Raw genomic sequence first — 18,986 nt, forward strand, 5'->3', positions numbered from 1 at the left:
GATGCTGTTATCTTAGTCCTGTTTTGGACCAAACCGAACGGCATTCTGCAGTTTGGAATAAAACTATGAGCGCGACAAGTTTAACTGTTGAATTGTAGTAAAATGCGTCCAGGAGAAAAAATATTAATCGTTTGTGTATGTCTGCGTCCTTTTTTCCTCTTTTTACCACTAAAGAGTGAATTAAACGTCTGTGTACTCAGAGGTACAAACACACACCCATCCAGGCACACCTGCCTACACACATAAACTCCTGATTAAACTCCCATTATCCTCTACTCCATGTTGCTCTTACTGCCAATATCCAGCACACTTACGCTCAGCATGTTGTCCGCTGCAGCACTTTGTGGTGCGCCTAATGTTTTACTACTGCTGGTGTTTACAAGTCTGCTTAAACTAAAACCACCAGCACCTACCGCCGCCGAGCAGCCGACAGACTGTGAAACCACTAACAACAACCAGCGCTGTGTGTTCTCCGGGTACAAGAAACAGCGTCGTAAAAGTGTGCGTAATTATGATTTCACAAGTGCAAATTGGACTTTTGCTACAAATGTTTCTAAGAAAGGAAAGCATAATTGAACGCCGGCCCTTTAAATAGAAGGATTTCTGAATGATTGTTGCTATGGATGCTACAAAGCCTGATGAAATGTTTCATTTTAGGATGAGAAGTGCGTGTGCTTGACTGAGAGTATAAACTTATTCTTTTTACGTGCGTGTGTGTGACTGTGTGTTTGTGTGTGGCTATGAAGCTGCCTCAATATAAGGCCCCCGAATGTTTCCAAAGACGTGCTGCACTGTAAAAACTATACTAGCATAATTAAACTCACAAATCTCTCTCTGTCTTCTTCCCCTCTCTGAAATCCCCCCGATCTCCCCTCCCCCGCTCCTCTCCTCTCCTCCCCCCTCTTTTTCTACTTCGCTCTGTCTCCCCTAGACTTGTGTTTGATGAGTTATATAAATACCATCCCAATGGAAAAAGTGCGTCATGGTACAGACATGGTACAGACTCCTGTCTTTGAAGGCGTGTGTGCATGCATACTTACACACACACACAGACACACAGTCAAACAAAGACAGAGAAGCCCATCACTCTTCCCTGCATGAGAGTCAAGTGCAGAGAAAGTAGTGAGAGACGAAGATGCAGACAGTGTGAAGAAAAAGATGAAGGTGAGATGTGAATAAGGAAAGGAAGAAATCAAACTGATGTAAAAGCACAACAGCGTCTATCGCTGTATCTCCTTCGACATTTCTAACCTTTTTTTCTTGTACCTTCAATCGTGTCCTCCAGTTTGTGATACATAAAAGTCAAAGCGACGCCACAACTGCCTACGTTTTCTCCAGTAATTACCTCCAACCAGTTACCTTAAAATGTATTCTAAAGGGTTCAGTCAATCACTGACTCAATCAATCAATAAACCTCAACCAACCACTTCTTCAATATCACACACCCTTTTGCAAACGATTCACCAAATGTCAATAAATAAATACACAAATGTAAGTCCGTAATTAAGCAAGACATTAACTGCAAAATGAAACATACCAGGTAAGAGGAGATATTGAAAGGTGTTAATTATATCTGAATGGCACGTTGAGCGTTTGTGTTTGTGTTTTTTGGAGGAATGAGCCGAGAGTCATACAAACCTGTAAGTGGTCTCGCCCTGCTCTTTCCTTCAGGTGTTAGTGGGATAAAGCAGAAGAGACAACGGGAGAGAAAATCAGTTTTCCAGCAGATTTAAATATGAGAACACAGACGATTCCTCTGATGGATATGGGAGGCATCAAGCAACAAAAGGGAAAGAAAAGAAAGAATCGATCATTATCAAGCGCATGCAAGCTATGGCCATGCACTGTAAGGGTTATGCATTAGGCAGAAAGGCAGACATGGAGATCAGAAATGTATTGATTTATATCTGTGTGTGTGTGTGTGTGTGTGTTTGTGTAAAAGCATGAATGCTAATCTGGCTTTTTCACTCTCAAAGAATGTAAGAAAACTAAAGTAAAGTAAGTGTAATTGGGGAAATGTATAAATGCCCAAATGTAGTTTGGAACCTCATAGCTCAAAACAGATTATTTGATTATAACAGACTAAACCATAATCTATCATGTCAAGTGTTTTTTTCCACTATCAAAACATTAAAATCTATCACTTCCTTTAATGTCTAAAGGCTTCTGACTGCACATTTCTGTCCGTAAGACTGTATATATAGATGGACAACACATCTCCACTTGCTCTCATTGTATGAAATTGAAGGCAAAATAGCCCCCTTGATTGGCGCTGCCATTTTGCGATGGTTACATCATTTGGAGCTAGAGCTGCGCATTAGAGATCGTAGGGTGGAGCTGCTGTAGCCACCTCCGCTAACCGAAAAAAACAGCAAGGAGAACAGAGAACAGCTTCTTTGTGTTGGTCTGAGGTTAACATTCACAAATATGGAAGCTTCAATGATTGTAGTGATTGTTTAAGTTATGTTTCCTCTCGCTGTTCGTCCTCTACTCTGCTACTCAGATCGGCTGCCGGAGCCGTATTTGTCAACAGAGCTGTCAATCATCATTTTGACAGCATCAAATAACTAACTAAAAATAATCTTGTCTGAAAAATTAACACTTGGACTTGAATCAGTATGATAACAACTAGCTATAATGACAGAAACCATGTCTGAGAAAAATGTATTTGGCGTGTATTTTGATTTTATAGTTTGACTCATGTCTCATCTGTTAACATGGAGGAGGCAGGCTTTATGACCTATACTGCAGCCAGTCAGCAGGGGGCGATAGAGATGTTTTGGCTTCACTTTCAGGGAGCTGTCATGTCGTCCATCTTTTTATACAGTCTATGGTAAGAACCTTATTGGCATGTGAACAGCTTAAGGATCCCAGCAAATTTCACTGGCCAGTCAGCCCAGTATTTAAATGTCTGTTAAAGATCATGCATGTCAAGCAAACCATCCCTGATTGGGGAAAAAAAGGGTTAATTCAAGAACAATTATGAACAAATGATTGCAATGCAGCAAACACTGAGTCATTCAATGGATAAAGAGTTGGGGATACATGGATGACGATGAGCAGACACCAGCTGAGGAGGAAGAGATGAGGAGGAAGAAGCAGCAGCGGCCATGTTTCTAAGTCTGTAAGTTGTTACCTACTTGGCGGGACTGCAGGTATGCAACGCCTTCAAATGAGGCTTCCAGGTAGCAATGGAAACCGAGTTCTCATCAGCAGCATAACTACGCCAGACACACTACGTGCAGAGTCGACAGGATAAATAAAATAATGGTAAATGAAACAATCGAGTTGGGGAGGAAAAACGGGGTGGGGGAGGAACGTATAAGTTGGGTAGAAAGTGACAGAAGGAAGGTGAGGAGGGGAAAAAAAGAAACAGCTGATTAGTGTTTTGGGGGGAATGTTGATGCGTTGTGGTTGGGGGTTGTCGCGGGGAGGTTGGGGGTGGTGATGGTGGATGTGCTGGTGGAGGTGGTGGTGGTGGTGGTGGGGATACATGCCTGAGGGGGGGGAGGGCGCTTTGGTAGTGGTGCCAGGTGGCTCTGAGGTAGGGACGAGCGCCGTCAGTGGAGTACAGACGCCAAGCCGCCTGGGTGGGGGAGGGAGCAGAGATGGACAGGACACACACACACATCCACATATACACAAACACACACACAAACATGACACAAAATGGCACAAATATGGTGATGAGAAAGGAGACTGAGATATATGTGAACAGGTAACATTCACAGGGCGTCTTAGATGTGACCAGCTGGCGGCCATATTGGAGGTCCTGAAAGCGGCCGTGAGGATTAAGGGCCTGTGTCCACGAACGGTGTTTTTTGTGCAGGAAGCGCCTGTTTTCTGTACAAACAAATGCAGTTCAGCGTCCTCAGCGCTACCACCAAGCAATCAAAATCACGAAGGGGCGGGACTTCAGATATCAACTTTGTCAACAGCAATGGCGGAGGTGAAGCTAATCCTTTTGTTTTTTTGAGGGTACAATTTCCAAGTGTAGAGCTGCTGCTAACGCCAGCTTTCCATTCCTTTCCATTGTTTTTATGTTTTATGTAACTGAATGGTCACTAACAAGGGAAGTGCCGCCAGACAAGTTTTGTAACTTAGCAACATTTAGCTCCGCTGAGAAGTGCTCTGAAACTGAGGTTGTGGGCGCTGCCAACGAAAAAAACGTCATTTGTGGACACAGGCCATAATTGTGTTTCTACCCAAACCGCATTGTATACCCACAGTCACTGGTAGTGTTATTTAACTGTGACAATGATCTTTCCCAACATTTCTCAGCATTGGCATTCATTCGTTTTTTGTGCCTACACCTTGACAATGCTTAACTATTTCTTCTGCAGGTAATGTGTGAGATCAGACACTCATGTAGCGTGCTGTGGGATGCAATAACTAACAACTTAATTGGAAAGGCCTTCTCACTATTATAGCAACTTTTTAAAACTAGTAAAAATCTGTTTGTAAGTTAAATAATGGCTGAAGTCGTGGGGTAAAACTTGGTTAAACTGTAAATATTGTTAGGTATAAGCTGAGATAAGAAGCAACTTCCTGTATGGAAAGTATATGATTGGATACAAGGGATGTGTAATATGGATTTTTACAGTCCGCGTGGTCGTAGATTTTTGGGCTGAATTTCACATGGGTCCTTTCAGCTGCACAGATTTGGATAATTCAGGCTCAACAGTGACTCTCATTGGGAAAAAAAATGGAGCAGCCATTCTGTCAGAATGACTTATGCCCGGCACAATCCTTTTTACAGGTTTTTCTGCAGCTTAATTTTTTCCTTTTCTTCTTTAAATATTAAACCAGTTTTCACTTGCAGCTGACTGAACCTCCTCAATGGCACCAGGTGTGGAAACAAGATTTGTGACACCACTGGAAAGCCTCCATATAAACACTTTACACAGACAGGGTGGGAAATTAACAGCAGCCATCTGCCAAATGCTGGTCAATGTTGGCTGTAGGTTGTTATACTTCTCTTGGGGCCACTTTATAGTCATTTGGAGTTTCAATCTTGGTCTAAAAATACAGGTGAAATTTAGAATTGACCAGCTGCTGAGGCTTTGATATAGTGTTAATTTCCTGTCCTGCATGCAGACAGACACACACACAACACACGTACACACGCAGTGGGTTAAAGCAGGGGGAGCTGTGAGATGGGGGAGTGAAGTGGCAGACAGGATAATAATGTCATCCATATATTTAACACATCAAAGCTGCTTCCAAGTTTCCTTTCACCTGTTGAGGAAAATGTTTTGAGCATGGCAGACAACAGACAGAGACCAGGTGCTTGATTCAAGGCCAATAAACAGAAACAAGATCAACACTCGTTGGATTAATGGCTCCCTAAGTGTGTTATTTAGGATCAATTGTGCTCCGACTGGTTTTTGTCAAGCAACAGGCATCAGCAGCTACAACTGATACATATTAATAACAGGCAATGTAACGGTTGAGTTTTTAATTTACATAAATATGTATGAAAAAAGAACATCAATTTAATTTCAACGTTATTAGATCCCTATAATTCGATTTTAAAATAAGTCAAGAAGAAGAATCCGGCTCAGATTGCAGAAACGTAGATTTTAAAAAAGGAGTATAAAAAAGTGTAAAAAGTATACGATAGCAGGCTCTTATTTTGGAGGGACATTTTGAAAAAGTAGGTCAAGGTAGAGGAAGGTAGACAAAAGAAAACATACACACACAAAGAAACTAGACACCGTCAGACACACATGCATGCAAACATAGAGAAACACACGTATACACCTGCACACTTCACGCAATAACGCACACTCTCACACTCGGCAGCAGATATTTATTGTTCATTACAAAGTAATGCAGCTGGTCTTGTCCATTACAATGACTGACGGTTTGGAGGTAGCGTCTGCCCAGGGGATGATCGCCATGGAAACGGCTCATAAATCCTAGCAGTGTTTGTGTGTGTGTGTGTGTTGCTGTTGGACCTGAGAGACGACAGCTTGCCTCACACACCGTAAGTCATCATCCGCTACAAACCCTGACAGCCCAGAGAAGGGCAGAACACACATCCACATGTGCACGTTCATATTAAATAGTTAATGAAACACCTTCACTCTGATAGGAGGAAAGGTGATGAAATCAGCCAGACACGCACTTCAATATGTTACACACACACACACACACACACACACACACACACACACACTCGTCAAAGGGTAAAGAGCCGACACACACACACACACGCATGCATGCTTTTATTGTGACACAGAGACACAGTGACAGGCTTAGAGACGGTCAAAACAAACTCAAAAGAGGGGAAAGTTCTCGATAGTCAGGGATCAGCTGCTGCAAAAAAAAAGTAGAGAAGTGTGTGCGTGTTTTGTGTGTGTGTGTACCTGGATGAGGCTGGCAGCTGGATTCCTCCTTTTTTCAAAGTGCTTCTGTCGATGCTGCTCTTGCACCTTCAGGGCAAAACCTGACCCGAGGATGCCCTACAGACAGAAACACACACAGGGAGCGTGCAGTGTTTAAACCCTGTGCCAATGTAGCAGGTCATAAAGCCCGCCTCCTCCATGTTAACAGATGGGACATGGGTCAAACTATGAAATTAAAAATACACGTCTAATACATTTTTCTTAGACGTAGTGTCTACCATTAAATCTAGTTATCATCAAGTTTTTGATGAAGTAGTTATTTGATGCTGTAAAAACGTGGTGTAACATCATGATTGACAGCTCTATCGACAAATACGGCTCCTGAAGCCGATCTGTTCCCAGGGAGCAGAGTGGAGGAGGAACAGCGAGACGCAGCTAACTCTAACGCTAGCTAACTCTAACACTACAGTCTCCAGTTTCCATAACTGTGAATCTGCTTCAGGCTAACACAAGAAGATGTTCTGCTGTTGAATGTGCCAACATTAAGGATCATGTAGTTAAATGTATGTCTTGGTTAGCGGAAGGGGCGCTACGGCAATACCGCAGCTCCACCAGCCAATCCTAACTGCAGATACACAAATGCGCAAGATGGCAGCTCCCGCTCCAGGAGGTAGTTTGGCTTCACGAGGGGAGTTGGAGACGCATCATCCATCTTTATGTGATTGATCCCAACCTGTTTATATAATGTTTCAGTGCACTGGCACTGAAAAATAATTGCTGCTAGCTTAAAGCATCTATCCTTTCCATCTGTAACGTGAGGGTTCAATGTGAGGTGGCTGGACAACTCTCATAACAAAAAGTCGCCAGATGGCGACTTTCTAAAGTGACACTTTACTTCACACCACACTTCGTCAGCTTCACAACGACACTTCCTTGTCATTAATCACATCACTGAACTAACCAATCAAAGGATAGGATGACTTAGCTCAAAGTAAACGTAAAGGAAACCACAGAGGCAGATTCAACACGTCACTGTTACAGTTCTAAAGATGCTGCAGAAAATATACAAAGATTAAATATGTAAATAGTTCACTGCAAATATTTGTAAACATATTTCACTCACAACTGCACTCAAATAGATATGAATGAACTTAATTTGCAAAGCTTACATAACAAATACAACGCAGAACTCTACAAGCTACACCTGTTAGCATTAGCTTTAAGGAGCTGTGAGGACATACATGTAACCAGTCATGCTGTTATAATGTGTGTGTTTGACTCACAGCAGGCAGGGCGAAGAAGGAGATCCCCAGCAGAGCAAAACCAGCTGATAATAACCGCCCTGTCCACGTCTGCGGGGTCTTGTCACCGTAGCCGATGGTGGTGAGGGTGATCTGAGGGGTCAGAGGTCAACACAAGCTTTGTCACTCACTCATCCATTCTCTGTTACAAATTGTGTCTACATTGAGTTAATTGTGATTATGGATCGTGATTTTGCGTCATCACTGGCAGATATAGTGTCACATGAGTGTTATTTTTGCATCAAGGAAATATGCACATGGTGTTTAGGTAATTAGATAAAAACACAAAGATGGATTACTACTTTAGATGCTGCACCAAATGGCTCTTAGATTTCTTTTACCAGTGTTTGAGTTGACTCGTACATCTTCAAAGTTTATTCAACTTAACTTCACCTCTGCACCAAAATTATATAACAGCTTTTAGTGTCAACCAGAAAGAGAGAGATGCTTCCACGTGGGAACACAGAGTCTCTGAGTGTCACTCCCAAAAGCCCGAAACAGGTCCGTCTCACCTGGCAGCAGGAGAAAATTGGATGTATTGATCGGGCCATTTCTAGTGCATGCGTTGTCTGTTTCCACGTCCTCAAAGTGTAATGGGTTTTAGATGTAGGAGGAAACAGTGCGGTACAGCCAGCCAAGTGTGACTTTAAAGGCCTGTGCTGTTGGTTTTTGTACTGAGGTCTCATTAAGGTCACACAGGAAGTGCAAATGGATATATATCACTGTTGTCAGATAAAAATAGCATGACGCAAAATTTCTTGCTTTCTTAGATTTACTCTGGGATTAAAGAGCAGTTCAAACGAGTACAATCTGATTTGATTCAAAGGTAGATTAAAGGGTCTAAGAGGTGTTTAATGTATATGTGTATGACGTGTGTGCTCACCGTGCCCCACCACAGAGCGTCAGCGTAGGTGGCGAACTCCTTGTTGAATTCTTTCTCCACCAAATAGACCAAGAAGGAGGAGAAGATTAGCACCAGGAACCCGATATACCAGGCAGTGACCAGCTCCTACAAGATGCACAGAAAACATTACAGTTAATAACATTAAAAGATACACAGTATGCTGTATCATACACTGTTTGAAATTAAATCTGGTGTGCATTGGAGGCTTTTTGTGTATGACGCCTTCTTTCTCAGTTTTCTTATGATATATTGTAATTCATTTTTTTAAACTTAATTATTTGTAAGAGAAAAAAAACGTACATACTAGCAAATGTAACACGTATATAGAGCAAATAATGGCAGCGTATGTAGTGCAAACAAAACAAGAGCAGAATGTGATGCACATGTGGCTATGGTGGCTAAAAACTAGCAACAATTTAACCAGCTTTCATTCAACGATTAATAATTCAACAATATCAAAATATATGCATAAGCAGCTGTATACTACGAACATATTTGAGTCATTTAAAAATATTCACACTTGGTCACACATGTCTGATCAGAATATAAACCTAGATTTGACTGATTTAACAGATGTAGTTAGTGTTGAAATTTACACCTGAACTTACTCATTACATTTTTAAACAGGCTCATGTGTTGCATTAAATTTGATAAGTGGAAAAATAACAATATTATGTCCCTCTTACTTATTAATTCTCACTTAAAGCTGATAGTGTACCTTTATCCTTACTGTCACCTTATTGTGGACAAACAGACCAGTTTCCTGGCAAACACTTTTGTCTTTTCCGTTTCTTGAAAACTGTTTAAATAAAGTTAATTGTTATGATTAATAGTGTCTCTCCTTGTGCACTGATAGTCATAAGACCTGGGTAAACAGCGTGACCTAATAGACTGAAGGTCCTACAAATATAATGCAGATTAACCAAACCAATCACTGTTTGATTGACAGCTGATCTGTATGATGAGAGGAGCAGAAACATTACAACACTGGTGGATTATCACTTTGCACGTATGAACCATAAAGTTGAGACAAAGCAGACACAGTTCTAGATATCATACCTTACTATGCGCATAAACTACAGATCCCAGCAGCTTCCAGGTCCCTCCCCTGCGGTCCATACGCACCATGCGCAGGATCTGAAGGAAACGGAGGCTACGCAGCGCAGAGGTGGCAAAGATGTTTCCCTGGCTACCGGCTGAAACCACAGCAACCGAGGCGATGAGTACGATGATGTCTGGGGAGGAGAGGAGAGGAAATTAAAGGTCACAGGTTCCACGATATAAGCAGCAGGAGCTGGGTTTGACTCACCTAGCTTCTGGACCCATCCGTCCGCCTGCCCATCCATCACCTTTAAAATAACTATTGATTCTCTACAAGCTGTTTGTTTCGGTTTCAGTCTCTATAACTCTTCCTCTGTCATTTTGTCTACAACACTAAAATAACACACTCGTTCTCTTATTTCCCAGCAGACTGTCTGGAGAGCCACTTTGCCCTGGATGGATGCCTTTTCACGCTCTTTTGATAGCAGTTATATAGACTGGAAACTGAAGAGGGAATTGTTTTTAAATCAGCAAGTATCCATCCTGTAAAAAAAGTAATACCTGAGGATAATCTCTCTGAATCACTGTATAAGATGTAAGTACAGTTAATGTATCAAATGGCTTCATTGATAAAGATCCCTATTAAGGCCAACAGGGATTAGGCCAGCCATCTTAGAGATATGTGGCTGACATTGTGAGATTTTTTTGGAATTACTTTGTCCCATATCTTGTCGTTCTCTTATTTTCCTTAAGAAATACTGTAAGGCTTCACACTGACGCACACAGACCTACCTATGACACAGAACGGCTTCCTGGCGAAGCGGAGGCGTCCCTGCCAGCCTCGGTAGCGGCAGCAGCAGCCAGCGCTCCATATCCTGATGATGTACTCCAGACCAAACACCACGATCATCACAAACTCCTGCAAAACACACACGCACAAACCCACACGCATAAACTTAGGAATAGAAGGTAAGGTAAGGTAATGTCCTGGCGTGAAAGCATAAGTGTAATTAATAACCTAATAAAGGCTGTGTTCTGTTTAGACAGCCTGATCCAGGGCCATTTTTTTTACACACGCTGACCGAAGCAAGACTTACTATGATCAGTGGAGCAGAGCTGATATTAGTTCCAGATGTCTGCCATATGAAAGGCTTAACTAACCTGGTTACTATTAGTCATAAAAATAATGTCTGTTTGTTTATTATGAAGCTACAGCCAGCATCGCTCTGTATGCTGTTGAGTGACTCACCAATCCTGTGCGTCACTGCCTCCTTCCCAACTTTCTGTAAAGCCAAAGTGGCATTTCATGTTTTATTTTTAAGATGCAAATGTTGTTGTGTCACATGTTACAAAATTATGTGACAATGATTGACGTTATTACAGCATAATGACATCTGAAACTGTGCTGGATTGAAGCGGTTATTTGGACAACTTAATTAATGATTTCTAAAGTATAAGCAGATTTAATTCGCTGTTACTGTCATACTTGCCCTTAACTCATCAGTGGAATAACCAGTACTTTGAACAGGTCACTGACGAGATTTAAATACAGCCCCTCATGTTACTGCCAACAAACATTTGAATAAATGCTTTTACCAACGCTTTTTTAGGGCCTGTGTCCACTAACAACAGTTTTTGGAACACCGCCACGCTCATCAATGTCACTTTTTCCTCACTGACCAATCAAAATCAAGAAGGGGCGGGTATACAGATATCAACTTTGTCAAAAACAATAGTGGAGGAGAAGCTAATTCTTTCGTTTTTTCGAGGGTACAATTTCCAGGTGTAGAGCTGCTGCTAATGCCAAGACATGATTCCTTTCCACTGTTTTTGTTTTCTTTGTAAAATCTCCTTAAATAAAATAAAATATTAAGCGCACGGAGCAATTAACACAGACTTAACGATCACTATCGGAAGCGGAAGTGCCTCAATTTTTGTGACCTATAACAGTCCGCGCCGGTGAGAAACGTTCTGAAATTGAGGTTGCGGGCACTGTCAGTACGAAAACACCGTTAGTGGACACAGGCCCTAAAGGCTGGGCTCACCCAAATTACAGGAAAACAAAAACAGAGAAAACCTTCATGAGACCTGATAATCTAAAGCCTTTGCTAGTTTACATTGGAAATACTTTATACTAAAAATAGGCTATAAAAGTTTCACTGTGCGTTCTGTGGATTATTTCACTTTAAACATTTTTAAATGCTATTTTTTAAATTGTTTCGAGTTCCTTAAATAAGACACTTTCCCTCCATCTTACAGGCAGATATTCAGACATATTAAACCCTCAGCATAAAACTTTGGTTCGATAAGGACTTGTGTTTTGAGCCACAGGTGAAGAGGGTTGACACATAGCAAAGGTCAAGTCTCTTATCTCAGTCAAAGACATGGAGAAGCTCATCCACACTTTTATTTCCTACCGCCTCGACTACTGCAACTCACTGTACACCTGTCTCAATCAAAAATCAATCCACTGCCTACAGACAGTCCAAAATGCTGCAGCACGGCTTTTATCGAGGTCAAACAAATGTGCTCATATTCTAGCATCTCTACTGCGGCTGCCTGCTGGTTGGGTTTAAGATTCTGTCTACTGTCTGCCTTTATTGTCTGCTGTGACGCACTTTGTTGCCTGTATTGAAAAGTGCTATAGAAATGAACCATGAATCATGTCAAATGACAACTCCAACTTCTCCTAGAAGTAAGAAAGTCAGTGCTCCTACCCTGCTGTTCCCTCCTCCAGCCCTGCATCCAGTGTGTTTGTGCTACACAGTTGTTTTGTCCCCTACCTGCTCTGACTGATGGCTTTCTGCTTAATCACATCTGACGCTTAACTTAAATTCAATTTTAACAGCGTGACTTTGATCGTGTGTCGCCAGGGAGCGATCATTACACTTCATTATAGTGCTGAGAGTGCGCAATGAGGCCTCCTAACGCAGACATGAGCATCACTCAAGAGAGAGAGAGGGAGAAACACACACATTCAATACTGTTAATCAAACTGTGTGACACTTTCCTAATTAATCAGAATAGAAAAATATGCACTCGGTAAGCTCTCCCTGGGCGACACATCCTGAGTGTGTGTGTGTGTGTTTGTGTGTGTGCATGTGTGTGTGTTACCAGGATGAGCAGGCAGTGTGAGGAGAATTCCTGGTGAGCAGGGATGGTGGAGAACACAGAAAGGACCAGACATCCAAACACCAGGATGAACCTGTGGAGACAAACACACATCAGTTAAGCCTCATAAATACAATGTAATCAGTAAATAAGCACGGGTTTTGGCTCATTAGCTCAGGTAATGTTCACCTAAGCCACAGAGTGAATGGATTATTTCCCCTCCGACAGGCTCCATTAAGCAGGATTTGAACCATTTAAAGCATTATTAGGACCAGGAGAAGCTCTGTTAAAGCTTTACTAGGTTTATTGTGTCCCTGTGGCCATTCTGCCTGTTCACTTACTGTATCAATGGGCTACAGACAAACTAATCCCTTTCACAGTAACATTAGCCGCCTAACAAGCAGTTGACACAGTGCTGCAGGCTATGATAGCGCCGTGTGTGTGTCTTTGTACTGCAGCTGTTCACGCAAAGCTGGAGAGGGAAGAATTATTCCTCTTATCTGAAGGTTTTGACAGCATCGTACTGTAATGTTTTTTAACTGTACATTAGGGTTTTTACACATTACATTAGGACGACTTTGCACAATATTTCTTCCAAAGCAACCCAGAATTATTGCCACCAACGTTTAGGTTTGTTGCATTTTTCAAGGATCACCGTCTCTATGAACAGAAAGTAACCTGTTGATACAAACTGATTTACAACCATCTCCAAAGTTGGTTTTCTTTATGTTTCTGTTAAAGGCTGTGGTGGCTATTGCTGCTAGCATTTCAGTTTACTTACCACAAAGTACTCTAAATGCTTAAATACATAACATTATATTTATATTCAATTTTTTTTACTTCTGTAAGCCACCACAAAGATGACGTTTTTGGCCTTTTACACCTGTATGGAAAGAGACAACAGTGGACACTGTCAGAAACAGGGTTAGGAGAGAGTGGGGATAACACAGGACAAAGGGCCGAGGGTGGGGAAGTGGAGCCCAGAGCGCCACATAGAAGACTGAGCCTCTCTACATGGGAGGCCATTTAACTGCTGAGCCAAACCGGCAGCCCGATTCAAAAACATTTGGACTGAAAATGAAGCTCGAACGAATCCCATAGGGTTAGTTCACTTAAATTGAAAAACATATTGTCACACATACCTCGAGTAGAATCTATCTACACATACAGTTTTAGTTGTATTCACCAAGTATTTTAGATATCAAAGAACAAAAGTAACACAAGTGAGTTGAAGGGAACTTGTTCGTAATGCTCAGAGCGTTAAAAACATGTGTTTCCAGAATCAACATCCTTGCTGTAACAGTTCTTTGTAAGTCTACCGAGAAAATAGTCCCTTCATTTGTTGAAAAACGCATTACTGTATTTCTTCACTTCCGTGAGCCCAAAAACTGGGCTGCATGGTGGTGCAGTAGTAAGCACTGTGACATCACAGCTAGAAGGTTCATACTTCGAATTCCAGTTCATTTGCACGTTCTCCCGTGCATGCGTTGGTTTCCTCCGGCTTCCTCCCACAGTCCAAAGACATGCTCGTTAGGTTCATTGGTGACACTAAAATGTGATTGATTGACTGGGGATCAGTCCAGGGTGTACCCCGCCTCTCACCTAATGACAGCTGAGATAGGCTCCAGCCCCCCTGCCACCCTGAAGCAGCATACATGATGGATGAGCCTCAAAACAAAACTCCATCCATCACCACTGTATCAGTGTGAAGACATATTAGCGCTAATATGTCAAATCCAAGGAACATCAAACCCAAACTCTTGTTGTTAGACACCCACGGATGTGAATGAAATATATATCGTGTAAATCATGTTTAAATTACCTGCATGAAAGCTAAAGCTGCAGCATCAAAGGTTTAATTTGGAGCTGATTTACTCTTTGCAGTTACAACGTGACTGCACAGGCCTTCAGTTTAATAAGTTCAATCAGTGCCCTCCTTGCTGCCTGACTGACCCAAAGTACTCCTCCTCTGCTGCCCACAAGGAAACCACTCAGTCCCTTGTAAGTCGTATGTTAACTTGGTTAATGAGCAAATACAAATTAAAATTCTAACGTTAGCTTCAAGGCAACATATGCACCGGCTAGCAGCCCTCGCCTGCTGCTCTCTCTGTTTTTAAAGAAGCCATCTGTCTTTCTGATACGTCTTCTCATCTCGACAGATCTCTGAATGTGTGTGTTTCTGTGTACAGAGGATGTTCCCGGCGTGTTCCCCTCTCTGTTTGTTTTGTCTTTAATCTTTCATGCTCTTTGTTTTTCCTTCCACCTTGCCTTCTTCATCACCTCCCTTCTCCATCTCCCGTCTCTCTCTCTGGACTGCTTCACAATCTTATTTGTTGTTTTTCCTCTCCTGGATGTTCAGTATGAGTAATGCTGTTATTTCTTTTCATTGGGATCCACAAGGAATATGAAAAGGGAGGTGTATATGCATGTGTGTAATGTATGAATACAGCAGTTATTGTAACTGATGGCTGTCGGTGTTGGTTTTTGTGTCCTGACAGAAGCGCATTTATGGTGCAAATTTCTGCAGCAAGCAAGTAAATGCACCTCGACTTTTCCACTTGTGTGTTGAAGGAGAAGTTCAATATTTTTAAACCTGGGCCCTATTTTTTTTTTTTCAAAATTTGAAATGCCTCATAGGAACAAAAACGTTTGGAATCAGTCCAGTAGATGTCCTCCGCTGTTGGCTGCAACATAATCCCCTGGGGCAATTGCGCCTGATCAAAGTACGTCCACTAAAAGTGCTTGTTTTTGCCACTGACAGTCACAAATGTTTACTCCAGGTGTCTGACAACATTACAGAAATGATCACTACAAAGATCGTCCTTTTTTTAAAGAGTAAGATCCTTTTTGCGTAACAAGAAACAGAAGTCTCGCTCAAGGAGAAGTCTCGCTCTGAAATCTCGCGGGTGGTGAGATGTTACCGGAGCGTAGAAAAGCGAGTTAGAGATTTCAGAGCAAGATTTCTCCTTCTCCTCCTCCTCTTTCATCAAACCTCGAAGGTGTTATCTCAGAGGTTGGCCGTGAGACTCCCGTGTGTCAGCTGATCAGGTCGGTGTTTCAATCAGAAACCTTTCAGAGTTACAGATAGTTTCTCTGCATGTGTACGGTGCGTTTGGAAAGAGGCTTTTAAATGATGCATTTTGGAGAAAGATGATTGAAGTCGGCGTGTATTTGTGCACGGTCATATATCATCATGCTGTGTGCGAATAAACGGCTACACTGAGAGGCAAATAAATGAACAATTATGTATTATACATGCAGTGCTGTCTCGAAATACAAGAAAAGTTAACATTAAAAAACATACTTTTGCACATTTCTGTAGAAATGGAACAAAAGACTCAGCTGTCTGTCTGTGTCCCAGTCACCACTTCAGACAGCAGACCCTGACAGTGTTGGGTTAATAATGATTTAGAAAACTCTTTGGGCTCTAAATTCGTTTATGAAGTGACTGTGGCAGGAAAATTAAATTTGCTGACCTTTGATTTCAGCCCAACAAACGGTGATAAAGTAGTGTAATAAAAGGCTGAGATGAATGGCAGTGTACACACGCACAATTGTGAAATTAAACATCAATAAATCACATTAACAACGGTTACTTAAAACTAAAACATCCTCATGTTTCTGTGTTCTCCCATCTCTTTTCACATTGCACAACTTCAAGGCCTCGAGTGAATACAAGGAAAATGCAGCATTTTTTTCTATTTTCAGAGACCTTGGTTCAACAAAAGCAGTCTATTATATGACATTGAAAAGCGTCTGCAGGTACAACTTTAAATCTTTCTCTGATGGTGGCTTCCACACGTCAAAACCTTATTTATAAAAGCGACATTTTCCCTCCCGATGAAGCCAGATGGTCCTTGAATCTTCACCGACGTCAGATTGTGAAAGGCGTGTAAACAAGGAAATAATTACCGTGTGAACTCTGACACACTAATCATGATTAGATTGGTATCTTTTTTACATAACTCCTAGCTGTATCAGGCATACTGTCAATATCACTTGTGTTCTGTATCCGAGTGACACCTCTTCCTGTATATCATTGATGATCTAATTATTCACTAGGTGCACACAGATGAAGCTGCTATTGAATGATGGGAGGACGACGACACCTGCAATCGATAACACTGACACATTGATCCGTCATCAGGCGTCTGTGTGGCCTTGATTGCAAATGATTGGTGCGTGAGGCCATTCGTGTAAATTTTCCTTTTAATAATGTATGTTTACATAAGTTTGACAACAGACGAAGCCATATACAGCTGAGAACCGGCACCACTCCTCTACATGCTGACAAAGTGCCTGAAAAGCCTGAGGAGAAGCGAGGTGTGTGTTTGTTTGTGTGTGTGCGTAATCAGGTCCCGGTAGATTTGCAGATGGACGAGATACTGAAAAAAATAAGTGGTTGCAAGTCACACATTATCCTTCCAAATCAAAATTTTAAAGATGTTACTTATATAGGACTTAAACATTCAACAAAGTAATGCACCTGCTTTAACTGTTCAGGCTGCCAACTCCAGCTGATGTCACATTTCCACAATCACATGTAAAATGCACCCTCTCAACTAGGCGGTCGATTTAAGCTGCAAGATTTCCCATCTCACCCTCTGCTCTGTCAGTGCCACCGCTGCCCTGCACCGGCGTTGTGCATGTTTCTGTATGTATGATGAGTCTGTGGGGAGTGATGAGGCCGGAGCCTAGACGGCAAACTCAAACAATGTTCTGCAGCTACACTGTTCTGACTGAACACTTAACGATGCATTCAACTTCCAATATTTGCAACGGTAGTGGATGAAAGGAAATTTGAGCCCTATTTGCACGGGACGAGTATTACCTGGGGACCTGTAGTTATTTGTAATAATTGCTGAGGTCGACTGTGATCTATGCGAAACGACCATGTCCGTCATTTGTAAAGTAAAATTCCAGCATAAATTACCGACTGTATTTCAACAAATATCAGGTCATCTGATAATGTTAGTCCCGTGTGAATCAGCATCTCTGTAATTTGGGGTTGAATTTAAAAAAATAATAATTTCTGCAATGATTTTGTTTTCTTTGCGCCTTTTTTCCTGCCTCTCTCCCGGTCGAGACTGATGGAGGCTGCGGTGGAAATAATAAACGAAAGTTTTGACAGCAATTTGGGTGCAAATTCAGGAGGCTCATGTTGCTACGCAGCACGGGAACCCATTCGCAGAAAGAGCAAACTCAAATCCAACACGAGAGCAAAATCTCGAAAGATGATGAGATGGATGGTATGCAGGACAACGTGCGGTAAGGAACCTTTTTCTATCTTTCAGCAGACTATTTTTTGCTAATCTTTTTACTAGTGTACCACTATTATTGGCATTGTAACCTTATGTACGTATTACCTGTTGTTGTTCATGTAATAAGAACATATGTTGTGGTTTCTCTCTTTGCCTGTCTCTATCCTGCATCTCCTTCTATCCCACTTTCGGCCCATCCAGTCGAGGCAGATGGCTGTTCAACATGAGTCTGGTTCTGCTCGAGGTTTCTGCCTGTTAAAGGAAGTTTTTCCTCGCCAATGTTCCGAATGTTGCCTAGTGCTACTCATGGTGATTCATGTTGGGCCTCTCTTTAAATAATATAACAAAGGGTCGGTCTAGACCTGCTCTGTTTGTAAAGTGTCTCGAGATAACTCTGGTTATGATTTGGTGCTATACAAATAAAATTTGATTGATTGATTGATTGAACAGGCTTAAGTCTTTAAGCAGATGACACGCGAAGCCTTGACATTTTCAATCATATTCAAGGTGATAATGTGTAAACTGTAGTAAAATACAGACTCTGCTTATCCTGTGCGAATGCGCCGCATGATACACAGACGCAAGGGGGTCATTCAAATCACATGAGGTCCCCAAGTAATGCCAAGTCCCGTGCGAATAGGGCGAATTTGGGAAAAATGACAGAGATAGAACCTACTGTTTCACTGTAATAAAGAGGAACTGCAGCAATAAAACAAAAGAGAAACATTGACAATTGAAGTCAATACACATCCAGGGATCTTAAAACACACACACACACACACACACACACACACAGACACACACAGATGGCCAATGTTGTGCTGCTGAAAATACCGTCTTCACAGGAAATACAATATGTGCTCAAACAGCTCGTTAACGGCAGCCCAGCTGTGTGCTTACTCTTTGTTTGCGCCGACATGTATAATAAGTAAATTAATACGCGCACACACACAGCTAAGTACACACCACACACACAACTTCTTTGACTTTACTTTTTCATGTTGATCATAAATTTCCC

General features: G+C 41.8%; 1 protein-coding gene across 1 annotated transcript in view; it reads right to left on the reverse strand.

The window, feature by feature from the left end:
* kcnq5a (potassium voltage-gated channel, KQT-like subfamily, member 5a) overlaps positions 1-18,986 on the reverse strand; it is a 96,131-nt gene that overhangs the window by 16,738 nt on the left and 60,407 nt on the right. Inside the window, exons 2-9 of the mRNA XM_069658360.1 lie at positions 12,711-12,801; positions 10,389-10,515; positions 9,615-9,790; positions 8,535-8,660; positions 7,634-7,744; positions 6,372-6,467; positions 3,141-3,235; positions 1,639-1,665 (exon numbers count right to left, since the gene is read on the reverse strand). Coding sequence (XP_069514461.1) covers positions 1,639-1,665; positions 3,141-3,235; positions 6,372-6,467; positions 7,634-7,744; positions 8,535-8,660; positions 9,615-9,790; positions 10,389-10,515; positions 12,711-12,801 — 849 coding nt within the window. The remainder of the gene's footprint in view (positions 1-1,638; positions 1,666-3,140; positions 3,236-6,371; positions 6,468-7,633; positions 7,745-8,534; positions 8,661-9,614; positions 9,791-10,388; positions 10,516-12,710; positions 12,802-18,986) is intronic.

Source organism: Semicossyphus pulcher, unplaced genomic scaffold (assembly GCF_022749685.1).
Source record: "Semicossyphus pulcher isolate SPU_LCO1_2020_fin unplaced genomic scaffold, fSemPul1.0.p SCAF_12, whole genome shotgun sequence".
In the NCBI taxonomy this organism is placed as follows: Eukaryota; Metazoa; Chordata; class Actinopteri; order Labriformes; family Labridae; genus Semicossyphus; species Semicossyphus pulcher.